General features: G+C 35.6%; 1 protein-coding gene across 1 annotated transcript; it reads left to right on the forward strand.

The window, feature by feature from the left end:
* The first annotated feature begins 2,536 nt into the window (after nucleotides 1-2,536).
* On the forward strand, nucleotides 2,537-5,892 carry LOC309488724 (collagenase 3-like). Its single transcript, XM_082157054.1, has 10 exons — nucleotides 2,537-2,672; nucleotides 2,773-3,011; nucleotides 3,086-3,234; nucleotides 4,183-4,311; nucleotides 4,459-4,620; nucleotides 4,704-4,833; nucleotides 4,923-5,050; nucleotides 5,152-5,311; nucleotides 5,425-5,528; nucleotides 5,608-5,892. Exons 1-10 carry the CDS (start codon nucleotides 2,568-2,570, stop codon nucleotides 5,706-5,708), a joined length of 1,407 nt encoding a protein of 468 aa, XP_082013180.1. The 5' UTR covers nucleotides 2,537-2,567; the 3' UTR covers nucleotides 5,709-5,892.
* Nucleotides 5,893-12,690: the final 6,798 nt, after the last annotated feature.

The following is a 12,690-nucleotide window of genomic DNA, read 5'->3' on the forward strand; positions in this document are numbered from 1 at the left end:
GACTAAATGAACGAAAATTCGCAAGAGCAACAAGAGATTTGAAGCTCATGGCAGACACGCCCAAGAGATGATTCGCGCTGTGATTGGCTGAATGTTAGTTCACTCAAGTCTAAGTAACAAATCAGAGAACACAGGCGGAAATATTGGCGCTGGGTCAAAAAAAAAAAAAAAAAATGCGGGGGACAGAATCAGCTGTTTCTAAAAGTCCGGGGGACATGTGTCCCCCCCGTCCCCCCGGTTGCTACGCCCCACTATCTATATATATATATATATATATATATATATATATATATATATATATATATATATATATATATATTGTTATTATATATATATAATGCCAGTAATTTACTGGATTAAAGAATATTATTTTACAATAAATTATTGTAGTCAAACATTTATAGTGAATTAATGGGTCATTTTCTTACGAATTACTGTTAATCAACAGCAAAATTATGCTGACATCACAGTCATTTACTGCTCTTGTTTTACTGTGAATTCACATTATACAGTTGTCTTTAACCATGCATTTAACCTGTAAGAAATGATATTGCTTAGTACTGAAATTGTTTTGAAGTCCCCATAATGTTGATAACTGTTCCAATTGTTTGGGATCTTGGACTGTTCTAGCCAAGTCAGAAGTGTGACAAATGAAAACACTTGTTAAAACAATGACAAGCTAGAATAGAAAATAAGCTAATTGGCTGATTTGATTTTAAGTCATATACTATTATTAACATTATTTCAGCATAAAGATTTACCAATATCTTACTACAAATTCATTTTGTCTATTGTTTGTAGATGAATACTTCACAATAGTCAAGCAGCTGCTGAGATTTATCATAGGTGACATCATCTTGCAACACTAGTATTTTTTTCCATCCCCTAATGATGAACAGACTTCAATACTCGACATACAAAACACAACAATGGTGACACTCAACAAATAATAATAATAAAACAGTATAAAATGTACTTAAGGTGTAATATATATACATTTAAATATACTGCACGAGTATGGACCACTTTCATGATAGTTTGGTTCCTTTACCTGTATATCTTCAATAACACCTTAAGCACACCTCACACAAAGATGAATTATAGACATAATGTACATGTAGCCTTGCTTAATAAACTGGGGATTTCACTTTGACTTAATTTCTTCTAAAATTGCACAAATTATATTTAGTACAGACCAACACTTTAACCAAAACCCTAATGCTAAAAATATCAATGTGTTTTAGTTGTTTTTTTTGGATGTGTGTCTGCTTTTCAATCCTCCATAAGCACTAAACTGCACGCACACACAAACACAATGGAGCTATTATTACCCTGGCAGTTATTATTGGATGACTGAGGTCACAGCAGTGAATCAAAACAGATGAATGAGGAACTTCCTCTTGGACCATGTCTGTCCTTGTATGTCTATAGATTTATTGCTGCTGTCATTCTGATAAAGGAACAAAGGTTGCATTATTTAAGTGGAATGAGGATAAATATTAACTGCATGTTTCACTTCTGTTTTTGAGTTTTTATTGCGAATCATCAGTATTTATAAGTCATCAGACTTACCAATAAAATGTTGTGTGTGTGTATATATATATATATTCTTTGATGAATAGTAAGTTCAGAAGAACAGCATTTATTTGAAACAGAAATGTTTTGTAACATTATAAATATCTTTAGTGTCACTTGAATCAATTTAATGCATCCTTGTTGAATAGAAATATTTCTATTTTTTTTTAATTAGGTGTACCTAATAAAATGGCCGGTGAGTATATATATAAAATTATAAAGTATATAAATATGTAATCATGAATTACATTACAATTTATTATGAAATGATTGTGAAATTATAATTTGAGTATTTAACAAAGGCAATATGTATACTTTATGTTAAAATATTATTTATTTATTAAAACATTTATTTGGTTGTCTGAAAATTTATTTACCATACATGGTAAAACAAAAAAACTAAAACTACATATACTTTTACTTTCGAATATTATAAAAAAAGGTATATATTATTATATTATATTGTTAATTTATCATATATATAATTTATCAAGGCAATGTATATACTTTATACATTTTTGTGACTTAAAAATATGAATGGTCATTCCCAGAATTCCCTCCTTGAACCATTACATTTTATAACATTTAATTTATTAGAATTTTGGACATAAAAAAGTGTATGTAAATGTAAAACAAAATAATAGAATAATAACATAATGCTTCTAACATCATAACAATATTTTTTAACAGGAAAGTTCTTCCAGGAAATCTCTTTGAGTTTATTACTTTAAAAGCATTGTATTGCCCTTGTGTTTACAATAAATCATAATTTTATAATCCTCAAGAAGAAAGAGATTAAAGATTAAAATAATCTTAAAATCTTGTGATTATTGTCAGTCTGTCAGTTAATGAGTTACTCACAGTCACAGAAGTTTGTGGCTGATAATTTCCCCCATTGCTCAACACCTCACCCAGCTTTAAGAGTATATAAGCCTCCATCAGACGCTTCCAATCAGAAGAGAAGCTCAAGATCGTAAGAAGCAACTCACAACATGAGGAGGATTCACCGCCACCTGGGTTTTCTTGCAAGCCTGGTGCTTGTTATTCACGCAGGACCAATTACAGAGCCGACTGACAAAGATGAAACCACTGCAGAGGTATGATTTTTATTTCATATAGGACCAATCATTTTGTTGGTCATTACTCTTACATTACAATTCCTCCTATAATTCCATGTTTTTTTTTCTTTCTCTTTAGCATTACCTGAAGAGTTTTTACAATCTAACAGATGTAAAAACTGTCTTCCAACGAAGTGCCAGTCCACTGACTGAGAAGATGAAAGAGATGCAAAGGTTTTTTGGAATCAAGGTCACTGGAACGCTGGACCAAGAAACACTGGAGGTGATGAAGAAGCCCCGCTGTGGAATTCCAGATGTTGCTGCGTTCTCCACGTTTGGAGGCAGACCCAAATGGCAGACCAACAAGCTCACATACAGGTGTGTATAATATCAGTTCTCTTGGTGTCACAGAAAAAAGAGAAGCAGAAACCGACTGTGGTCCTTTTCCTCAGGATTGTGAACTACACCCCTGACATGTCAAAAGCAGAGGTGGATGATTCCATTAAAAGAGCCCTGCAAGTGTGGGCAGACGTCACTCCTCTGAGATTCACCCGTATCTACAGAGGCACAGCTGACATCATGATCTCCTTTGGAACAAAATGTACGTTTTACTCGTTCTTTTTACTTTTATGTCCATCCATCTATCCATCTATCATCTATCTATCTTCAGTGTAAGTAATTTTAATTGATGATATTTAGTGCAGGCCAATTAGTCCAATTAATCGTAAGTTTGCTTGGCGAACAGCTTTGGAGAATTTGATGTTTCCCCATTCAAAGAGATAAAAGCTGTTAGTACTTGTGTGACTGAAAACATTGCTGCCAAGAGAAATGACTTGCCTTAAGAGGACTTTGATTGAGTGTGTGAGAGGCTGCTCACTGTAAAGCCAATGGGTGGAACTTGACGTCCAACCCCTCTCTGGATGTAATGGGTGGAGTTTGAAGGTCACGCCACACCCTAACCCTACCTATAACCCTATCCCTAAACCTAAATTAGGTCAAGTTCCACCTAGTACATCGAGAGAGAGGGAGCTGGATGTCAGTTAGCTTTGCATTGAGCACCACTTGGATACCGTAAAAGCGGAACTAAAAAACGGGTACTGCATGTGAAGTGCGACACTGCACCAACCAATGGCGCAATTAAATTGCGCTTGTAAAATCATTTATTGAATATATGTCTGTTTTAATTACTGTACACCAAATTGAAGAATCCCAATTCACTTGAATTTGTCATTTCAAATGGTAAAATAGCTTAAAATTCATGATTTAACAGCCATATATGAAGATAGATGCATCAGCAGGATTATTAATCGCATCAATATTTCTTTGAAGTATGTCTTATCTTATTTTTTTTAATACACAATTATAATTTTTTATTTAAAAAAATGCTTATAAATCAAAGAACCTGGGCTTCAGATAAGACATACTCTTATCTGAAGCCCAGGTTCTTTGATTTATAAGCATTTTTTTAAATAAAAAATTATAATTGTGTATTAAAAAAGAAGACCTAAATTCTTTATTAAACATTAAATGTAAAACATCTTTCCTACAGATCATGGCGATGCTTTCCCATTTGATGGACCAGGAGGCGTTTTGGCTCATGCTTTCGCTCCCTCATCTGGACTTGGTGGAGATGCACATTTCGATGATGATGAGTCTTTCAGCTTCCGCTCATCAAGAGGTAAGTTTTGCTAGTTTTTAGATTTTTTTTTTTTTTTGATTTTAGTGATTGAAAAAGTGCAATGACTTCATTACCTTGGCACCCCTTAGATTTGTTTAAATGTGTTTTTAACTTGTACCTAATCTGTTCTACTTAATTTCTCTGCAGGTTTTGTCCTGTTCTTGGTGGCTGCCCATGAATTTGGTCACTCTCTGGGTCTTGGACATTCCAATGTTCCAGGCGCTCTGATGTTTCCCACATACAGCTTCAGGGATCCGGGTCGTTTCTCTCTGCCCTCTGATGACATCAGAGGGATTCAGTCACTCTATGGTAATTTGATCTTCAAGAGTACATCTATAATGTTTGTGTCAAACATATTCAGTCGTTTGTTTACTATGTGGTATTTCCTTCAGGCCCAAACAGAGTCGGAACCCCCATCCAACCTGATCCAAAATTACCAACGGCTCCTAATGTTTGTGACCCTGACCTGATCTTTGATGCTGTTACAACTTTTAGGGGAGAAACAATGTTCTTCAAGGACAGGTAATGCACAAAAACAAAAACAAAAAATTGTGGATTTTTATATAGACCTAAAATGTTTAAATGAAATGACTTCATGTGTCTTCCTACAGCTTTTTCTGGCGTAGTTCTCGAAGCAGAGGTGTGGCGCAACTGATCAAGAGTTTCTGGCCCAACTCTCCGGACAATATAGATGCTGCTTATGAAAATCCAGTGCAGGGAAAAGTTATCTTTTTCAAAGGTATTTTCCCAAACAATCTGGGAATGCTTAAACCACAATCACACTTAATCTCTGTATCCATGCTAAGAAAACCTCTTAGAATAGCTGGTCTTTGTTTACAGGTAGACAAGTCTGGGCTTTTAATGGAAACAACGTTGAGCCGGGCTATCCCAAGCTTCTCAGCCGCTTTGGTCTGCCATTATCCGTAAGAAAAGTTAATGCTGCCGTCCACAACAAAAACTCAGGAAAAACACTTCTCTTCGTTGACAAGATGTACTACAGGTTGGTCAAGTGCCAAAGCATAAACAAAAACCCTTGGATTTTGCTAAAAAAATTAAATACATTTTTTTTTGAAAAAAACTGTTGGAATATTACATTTCTCTTTTTTGGGGTAGCTATGATGAGAGGACGAAGAAGATGGACACAGGGTATCCCAAACGACTGGCAGATGGATTTCCAGGGATGACCGGAGAGGTTACAGCAGCCCACCTGTCCAAAAGTAAGTGTTTTTAACCAACTTTCTACAAGCATTAAAGTACAATGATTAGACCTCATAAAGATAATGATTTTTCTTCCAGGTTACATTTATCTCTACAGCGGGACAAAGATGTATATGTTCACATCCAACAGTAGGAGGCTTCTCCGTGTGATGAGGAGCAATTACTTCCTGTCCTGTTAGTCAAGATTTAATTAAAAATGGAATGCAGCAGTTTATTTTAAAACTACACTGTAAAAAAAGTTGCTGCTTTAAATTTTTAAGTACAAGCAACTTAAATCATTCCAACTTAAATCACATTAAACTGACTTAAAAAGTTAGCTGAATAGTATTACTTATTTTGATGAGTTAAAGCAATGTAAAAACATATGTTGTTACGTTTTATACCACTTTTTAAAAAAAGAAATGCATGTGCATAATCCATTGTTCATTGAATCTGTCTGTTGTTCAAATTTGTTATTGGACTCTAGCTGTTAACTAATTTGAAAAGAATGTATATTTACAGAATCTGTTTAATGTTATTTTCAAATAAACTAAAGTGCCTAATTCAACTCAAGAAGAGTATGTGAGCATGTTCAGATTGGAAGCAATAATTGTTTTTGCCAGGTTAAATACTTTTGAATTTAATGTTAAAGAGACTGTTGCAGCAAAAACAATAACTAACAAAACAGCATCACAGCATAAGAGACATCATGATTCAAATTGTCCTTAAAATATATTTATTCTTGCAAGAATAGTTCCCAGTCCACCCACAGTCCAGCTGCCGGCGGAGTGAGACCTAGAGCAGAGGTTGGCCAGCTTCTTTATAGTGTTCTTTTCAAAAACTATCTCTTACAGCCCCCCAAACAAAATAAACAAAAGGGTACCCCCCTTGACCCCTTCCCAGCCCGGGAATACTCTCACCTCTGAAGTCCCCCACACCCTGCAGCTGTATCAACATCATAAAAAGAAACTCAAAATACAGCCAAATAAATGTATGGCATTTCATTTGTTAAATCATTGAAAATAAAATACAAAGAAAAGATCATTTTTTCCACAACAAGACTCAGAGACGACTGAGCAGACTCAAATTCTAAATCCAATATCAGTGATCGGCTTTGTAAAATCTTGACTATCTTAACTCTCAATAATGAATAAATCTCTAGAGCTTTATAAAAGGTCATACTTTTTGTCAAGGCATGTTGATGCTTGTTGAAGTTGATATATTATTAGGCGTTTCTGAGTATAGAGCTATGAGGGATAGATTAGTCTCGTCATCACTATGTGTTTGTAGTTCAATAAAAACAAGTAGAATTTCTGTTAAAGGATCACTGGGACATATATGGACAAACTTCCTGTGTTTACATTTTAGGGCATGAGTAAGGGTTTTTGGATACCTCTGTTAAACGTACAGTATGGAATTTTTCGCCACTAGGGGTCGCTAACCTATTTACAATAACAAAGGCGTAGTTTGATGACGCAACATTTGCTAAGAATTATGGATCTTGTTGTCAACGCCAAGCCGACCGATCTAATCTATGGATCTAATAATGTTTATGGATGACTGAATACATCGATGCTTTTATCGTGATATGAAGCAGTTCGGGATTGCTAAGAGACAGCTATCAGCTATCATGTAAGGAATATGGACATTTCATTCTACCGAACTAACGTTACACGCGAGTGCAGAATTACTACTCACAGTCACAGGTCAGTTTATTAGACAAATTAAACTTGTGAGGTAACGCAGCGTTGTTTCACTTGGTCTAACATTACACTATCACACTAAACTGCATTTGAATGTGTTGAAATGTATGTGTTAGTTTGTCTGTATGAGACTAGCAGTAAGCTACACTGTTAGACTTTGCCATAATTTTACAGTTACTTACCGCAAAAAAGCCCAGTAAAATACCACTTATATTATTTACGGTTAACTACTGTAATATGCACTGCATTATGGGTATTTTTTATGAAATTTACAGTAACTTACTGTATATGGAATTTACAGTACTTTACTGTTTATGCAAAAGCAGTAGTGCTACTGTAAATGAAGAAGACAGATTTTTTTAAGTTTGTATATGCATATTGTATTTATGTTTTAGGCATATTAAAATATCATATGATAATGTTTTATATTTTTTCCCCCCATCTTGTTCTGCAGATGAAAATCATGAATCTGCATTCTCATTTTTAAGCTATGCAAACACTGGATGTTTAAAAGTTAAATAAAATAAATAAATAAATAAAAACACGTGGATGGAAGGATTTAAAATTAGTTCTTAGTGAGAGACCAGAGTAATTTTTATATTAGCATTTTCTCCAATAACAAAAAATTTAATAAAATTAAATAAATAAATATATACAAAAATTCACAACTGGTTCCCATACAGGCAATATAAATTATATAAATGTATTTTTATTTTATTTTAAATTAATATAAACTTTATATATATAAACTTTGCTTACACCTCACAAAATTGTAATTGTTGCAAAGCCCACGCAACAACCTGGCAGAATGTAAACTGAGGTTTGTGTGACGTCACGTGTCGAGCGCGCGCTCATAACGGACGTCCCTGCTGAGAGAGAGTGGATCGCTAGACGCCAGCTGGGGTTTTTCTGAGGTAAGTACTTTTTACGGAACAAATTTATAAGTTACTTTTACAAAGTAAACCATTACCAATATCAATTAAATATAGCTAAATTTATGAAGAAAGTAAATAATAAAATCTAATAGGCGTTTAATAACAGCTCACATGACAGTCTAATTTTCCTCGAAACTGCCACTTTAATATCCCATTAAATGCCATAGAATTGACTGACTGCCTTTTCCGGTAGATGGACCCAATCTAATATTTACACAAACAAAGGTTTTCTGTCCTTTTTACGACCAGTTATGGCATATTTTACTCGTCAGTTAAATGTGTGGCGTTTTGAAGTAAGTTAGGCCTAGCGCGTTTTCTCAAAGGCACTCTCTTGCGCTCTCTCTGCCCCAGGCCCGGTTCTATGGGGGTGCTATGCACCCTCAAACACAAGCAAGAGATAGCTACTTTGATACTGTTACTTGATACGGTTATAATATATTGGCGAAACAGATTTGCCGAACCAAACGCTCCAGTGCATATTTGTGCTTTAGCTTTATTTGTTTTCGTGCTCTGGAGAACGCAGGAGTTTTTATTCAGTGCCGAATTATGCAGGCTCGCGAAAACTCTCATTAACAAAGTGTAGACACGATGTAAGAGATGGGACAGCTACGTATAAATGCTGGATTCACTCTGCACAGGACCGAAATATGACATGTTAAAATAGTAAGGCATTTAAAGCAATGTAAAGGCGGACTATTGAAAAATAATATTCATTGCAAAATATATTTTTTTAATTCTATGCCAATTATTGGTAAAACTGTCATCTGATTGTGTAATTGATCAATCTAGCAGTCATCCTAGATCTGTCATTTATCATGTTCATAACATATAGTCATTTGCCAATAATCATTGCTGAAAAATAATGTTTCTTCCATTTCTCTCTTTTCCCTGTGTCAACAGGAGCTAACTACAGCCGAAGGCTCTTTTAAGAGCCTCAGCACTGAGCATCTTTGGCTTTGTAAGTATGTTTTGACTAACTATCAGATGCATTATGTGATTAACATATTGTAATAAATAACTTGCATAACTTGCAGCATAACTTTTTTTAGGAGAACTTGTGAGAATCAAGAAACATTTCTGATTATTTTCAGTTGTACACTTTTTTTTCAGGATTCTTTGAAAAGAACAGCATTTATCTGAAATAGAAAGCACTACTGTTCAGTCAGTATTTTTTTTTTTTTATGGTTGTTGAATGAAATTAATACTTCAATTCGGCAAGGATGCATTAAATTGACTTAAAGTGACTGTAAAAACATTTGTAATGTTACAAAAGCTTTCTATTTCAGATTTAAGTTTGAAGGGCCATAAAGTTACTCAGTGTACCTTTAACGTAATTGTACATTCAGGCAATTAATAGAGTTCCCTAACAAGGGATGTGCAATAAAGCTATACTATTTAAACTAACTCGACTGGTAACTGCTGTTGCACAAGTTGATTCCTCGTCTGTCCATGAACAAATTTAGATTAAATAAACTCCACAACTCCAAACTCAACCATTTCTCACACATTTACTCTGTTTTTTTATTATTATTTTTATTTATTTATTTGTTTGTTTGTTTTTTCAGATCAGCCATCAGTGGTTTACCGGTATGGAGGCCAGTCAAGACCAACTGGGATGCTTTTATGGCGTATTGTCATGATCCCTGCCTTGATTTGTTATGAATTCAGTTCTCTTTTTGCATCCTCCTTTTGATTCTAAACTGAATTCAAATGGCATTGCGAATTGGGTAAGAGACAAACATAAATTACTTAATTGGGGAAATTGAGAGATGAAACCATGCTGATGACCTCTGTCTGTGGTGAAGTAGTGAGTTTGACGTGTAATTAAACTCGAGGTTCTGTGGGGTGCGGACTGGATCGATTCCATTCCTAGAGCTTCTGGACAAATCTTTGGGGTGCGGACTGATGGGGCAGTGAAACCGAGGTTACCCCGTGAGTCAGTCCTAGAGCCTCTCATGTACGATTTTAGGGAAAAATCTGTTTTTTTGGATACGTTGATTTCTTAGGCCTGCCGCAAGAACACCACAGACACAGTGTAATCACCATGGGAAAATCTCAGAGTAAAACTGGGAGTTGTGAAAAATATGATACACCGGTGTATTGCCAGATGAGAAGTTTATCTATGTATTATCTTTTTACTCTTTTAATTCATTTTATAACTGTACTGTACATTTTTTTATTGTTTTTATAACTGTTTTAAAGTGCCCCTATTATCCTATTTACTACAACACTTACCTACAACAGGTTTACGTGCATCAAAGGTAAAAAAAAACTGTTGAATTTTCTCATAATAGATCCTGGCCAAATTTGCCCCTTGGCCTCTGCCGATCATTGCCTCCTAATTATCCCCATATACTGATTAGCTTCATCACTGTCTCCTCTCCACCAGTAAGATGGTGTGTGGTGAGCGTTCTGGCTGCTGCACATTGGTGGTGGTTGAGGAGATTCCCCCCTTCTATGTAAAGCGCTTTGAGGTCTCAGAAAAAGCGCTATATAAATGTAACAAATTATAATATACATTTGCACATCACCACATTTTTCAAAGATTCTTAAACGGCTCGTCAGATGAATCAATCTCTCTAAATCCCTCCTTTCCACATGTTACTGGCCAGACAGCTCAGTCTGTTGTGATTGGTTTACTGCATACAGCGCGCGTGTCTTAAACAAAAACACCCATTGCCATAACAACATCAGCTGTCCTGAGGCTTCCTACACCGTAAACTAAACACAGTAACGAACAATGACGTCGATTTTACCATATCAATCCGAACGCGAGTCCAATAATGAAACACTGGAAGAACTAGTTATTCAACCCGAACCTCCATCACAAGGACGACTCAAGCAGGACGTTTCTCAGTGATACACTGCATTAATAGACACAGTTATAGATAATCATGGCCCACAAACTGATTAGCATAGGTATTTAAAGAGTTAGTTCACCCAAAAAATTTTATTCTGTCAGTAATTACTCACCCTCATGTTGTTCCAACCCCATAAGACCTTCGTTCATCTTCGTAACACAAATTAAGATAGTTTTGATTAAATCTGAGAGCTGGCTCACTCCTCCATAGTCCATTGTTCAAAAAAACAACAAAAAATAAAGACTTTATTCCACTATTCATTTCCTTCTCTCTGGGCCTCGAGTAAGTTCACGTAGTATAACTGCGCAGCGCATCTGTGTTGTACGTCACACGCATCACACACATGACCAGCGTCGGCCAATAGTGAGCCTACGTGTGACGTACAACACAGACACGCTGAGCTAAAACACTACGTGAAAAAACTCGAGGCCCAGAGAGAAGGAAATGAATAGTGGAATAAAGTCGTTATTTTTTTGTAAAGTTTTGGTTGGGCCCAGTGGTGTAGTCTACGTGATACGCAGGTATACGCCGTATACCCACTAGAAAAGGCCAAGGATTTGCGTATACCCACTTAAAAAAAGCGTGAGGATACGTATCAACTTCGTTTTGTGTCAGAACTTTCACACTTTCATTCATAAATTCACCCCGTCTGTGTTTGCGAAGCGACGGATCGAATCGCGGAATCCAGTCACAAATGGAACTTGCTATATAAAGCAGAACGTCACGAAATTAGGCTATTTTTGAATGAATAAATCAAAAGTAGCTGCTGTACAATGAATCAAATCTCGATATGGACTAGTGTCTATGAATATTAAAGCTAAAAGAGACTGCAATTGTTCTACGCCTCTTTGGGAATGAGCGCTCAGTGTGTGCTCCACTACACACACACACACACACACACACACAGAAGCACGCGTGACTCACGCTCGTGGTGTTTTCAGCGTTTCACTGTATTGAGACATGATGTAGGCTACACATGTGCATTTCATCGCAGAGCTGCTATGAGAGTCACTTGATGAGAATTTCACCATTTCATTTGATAAAACTATCGTCATTCATTCGTTTCATATACACACAGAAACTGTTATGTCTTTACGACAACCTGTCAAAATAAAAGTTCTGTATAACTTGAAGAAATTATAACAGAAATATATTACTATTGCACAGAGTATACTTCAGGCCTAATAATAATAATAATAATAATAATAATAATAATAATAGTTTATTAAAACACACAGAAACTCAAATGTCTACAACCCACCAAAATAAAAGTTCGGTCTAACTCAAATTAATTAGAAAGGAATTGCACAGTAAAATGTATTTTAAAATAAAATTTTTTTCAAAAACACCATTTCTAAAAGTAAATTTGTATTTGTGCCTATAATATTTTTTTAATTTTTATTGTTGATAATTGTCAACTGATAAAACCTGTGCTTCAGGGACCATATTCATATAACAAATAAATAAGTTGATAACACTTAGTATTTCATAATGCTCTCAATTACATGTCGATGCATACTGTATGCATTAGTGAGTGTGGTGGTGCTTATGGGGTGACGCTCTGGGCTGGGTGAGTATGGGGGGGGGGGGGGGGGGGGGCTGGGGGTGTTATATTAGAGTATACTCACTACAAAAAACTAGACTACACCACTGGGTGGGCCTGTTGAAAAGTGGGGCCGTGCC

Source organism: Leuciscus leuciscus (genome assembly GCF_965113295.1).
Source record: "Leuciscus leuciscus genome assembly, chromosome: 24".
Classification (NCBI taxonomy): domain Eukaryota; kingdom Metazoa; phylum Chordata; class Actinopteri; order Cypriniformes; family Leuciscidae; genus Leuciscus; species Leuciscus leuciscus.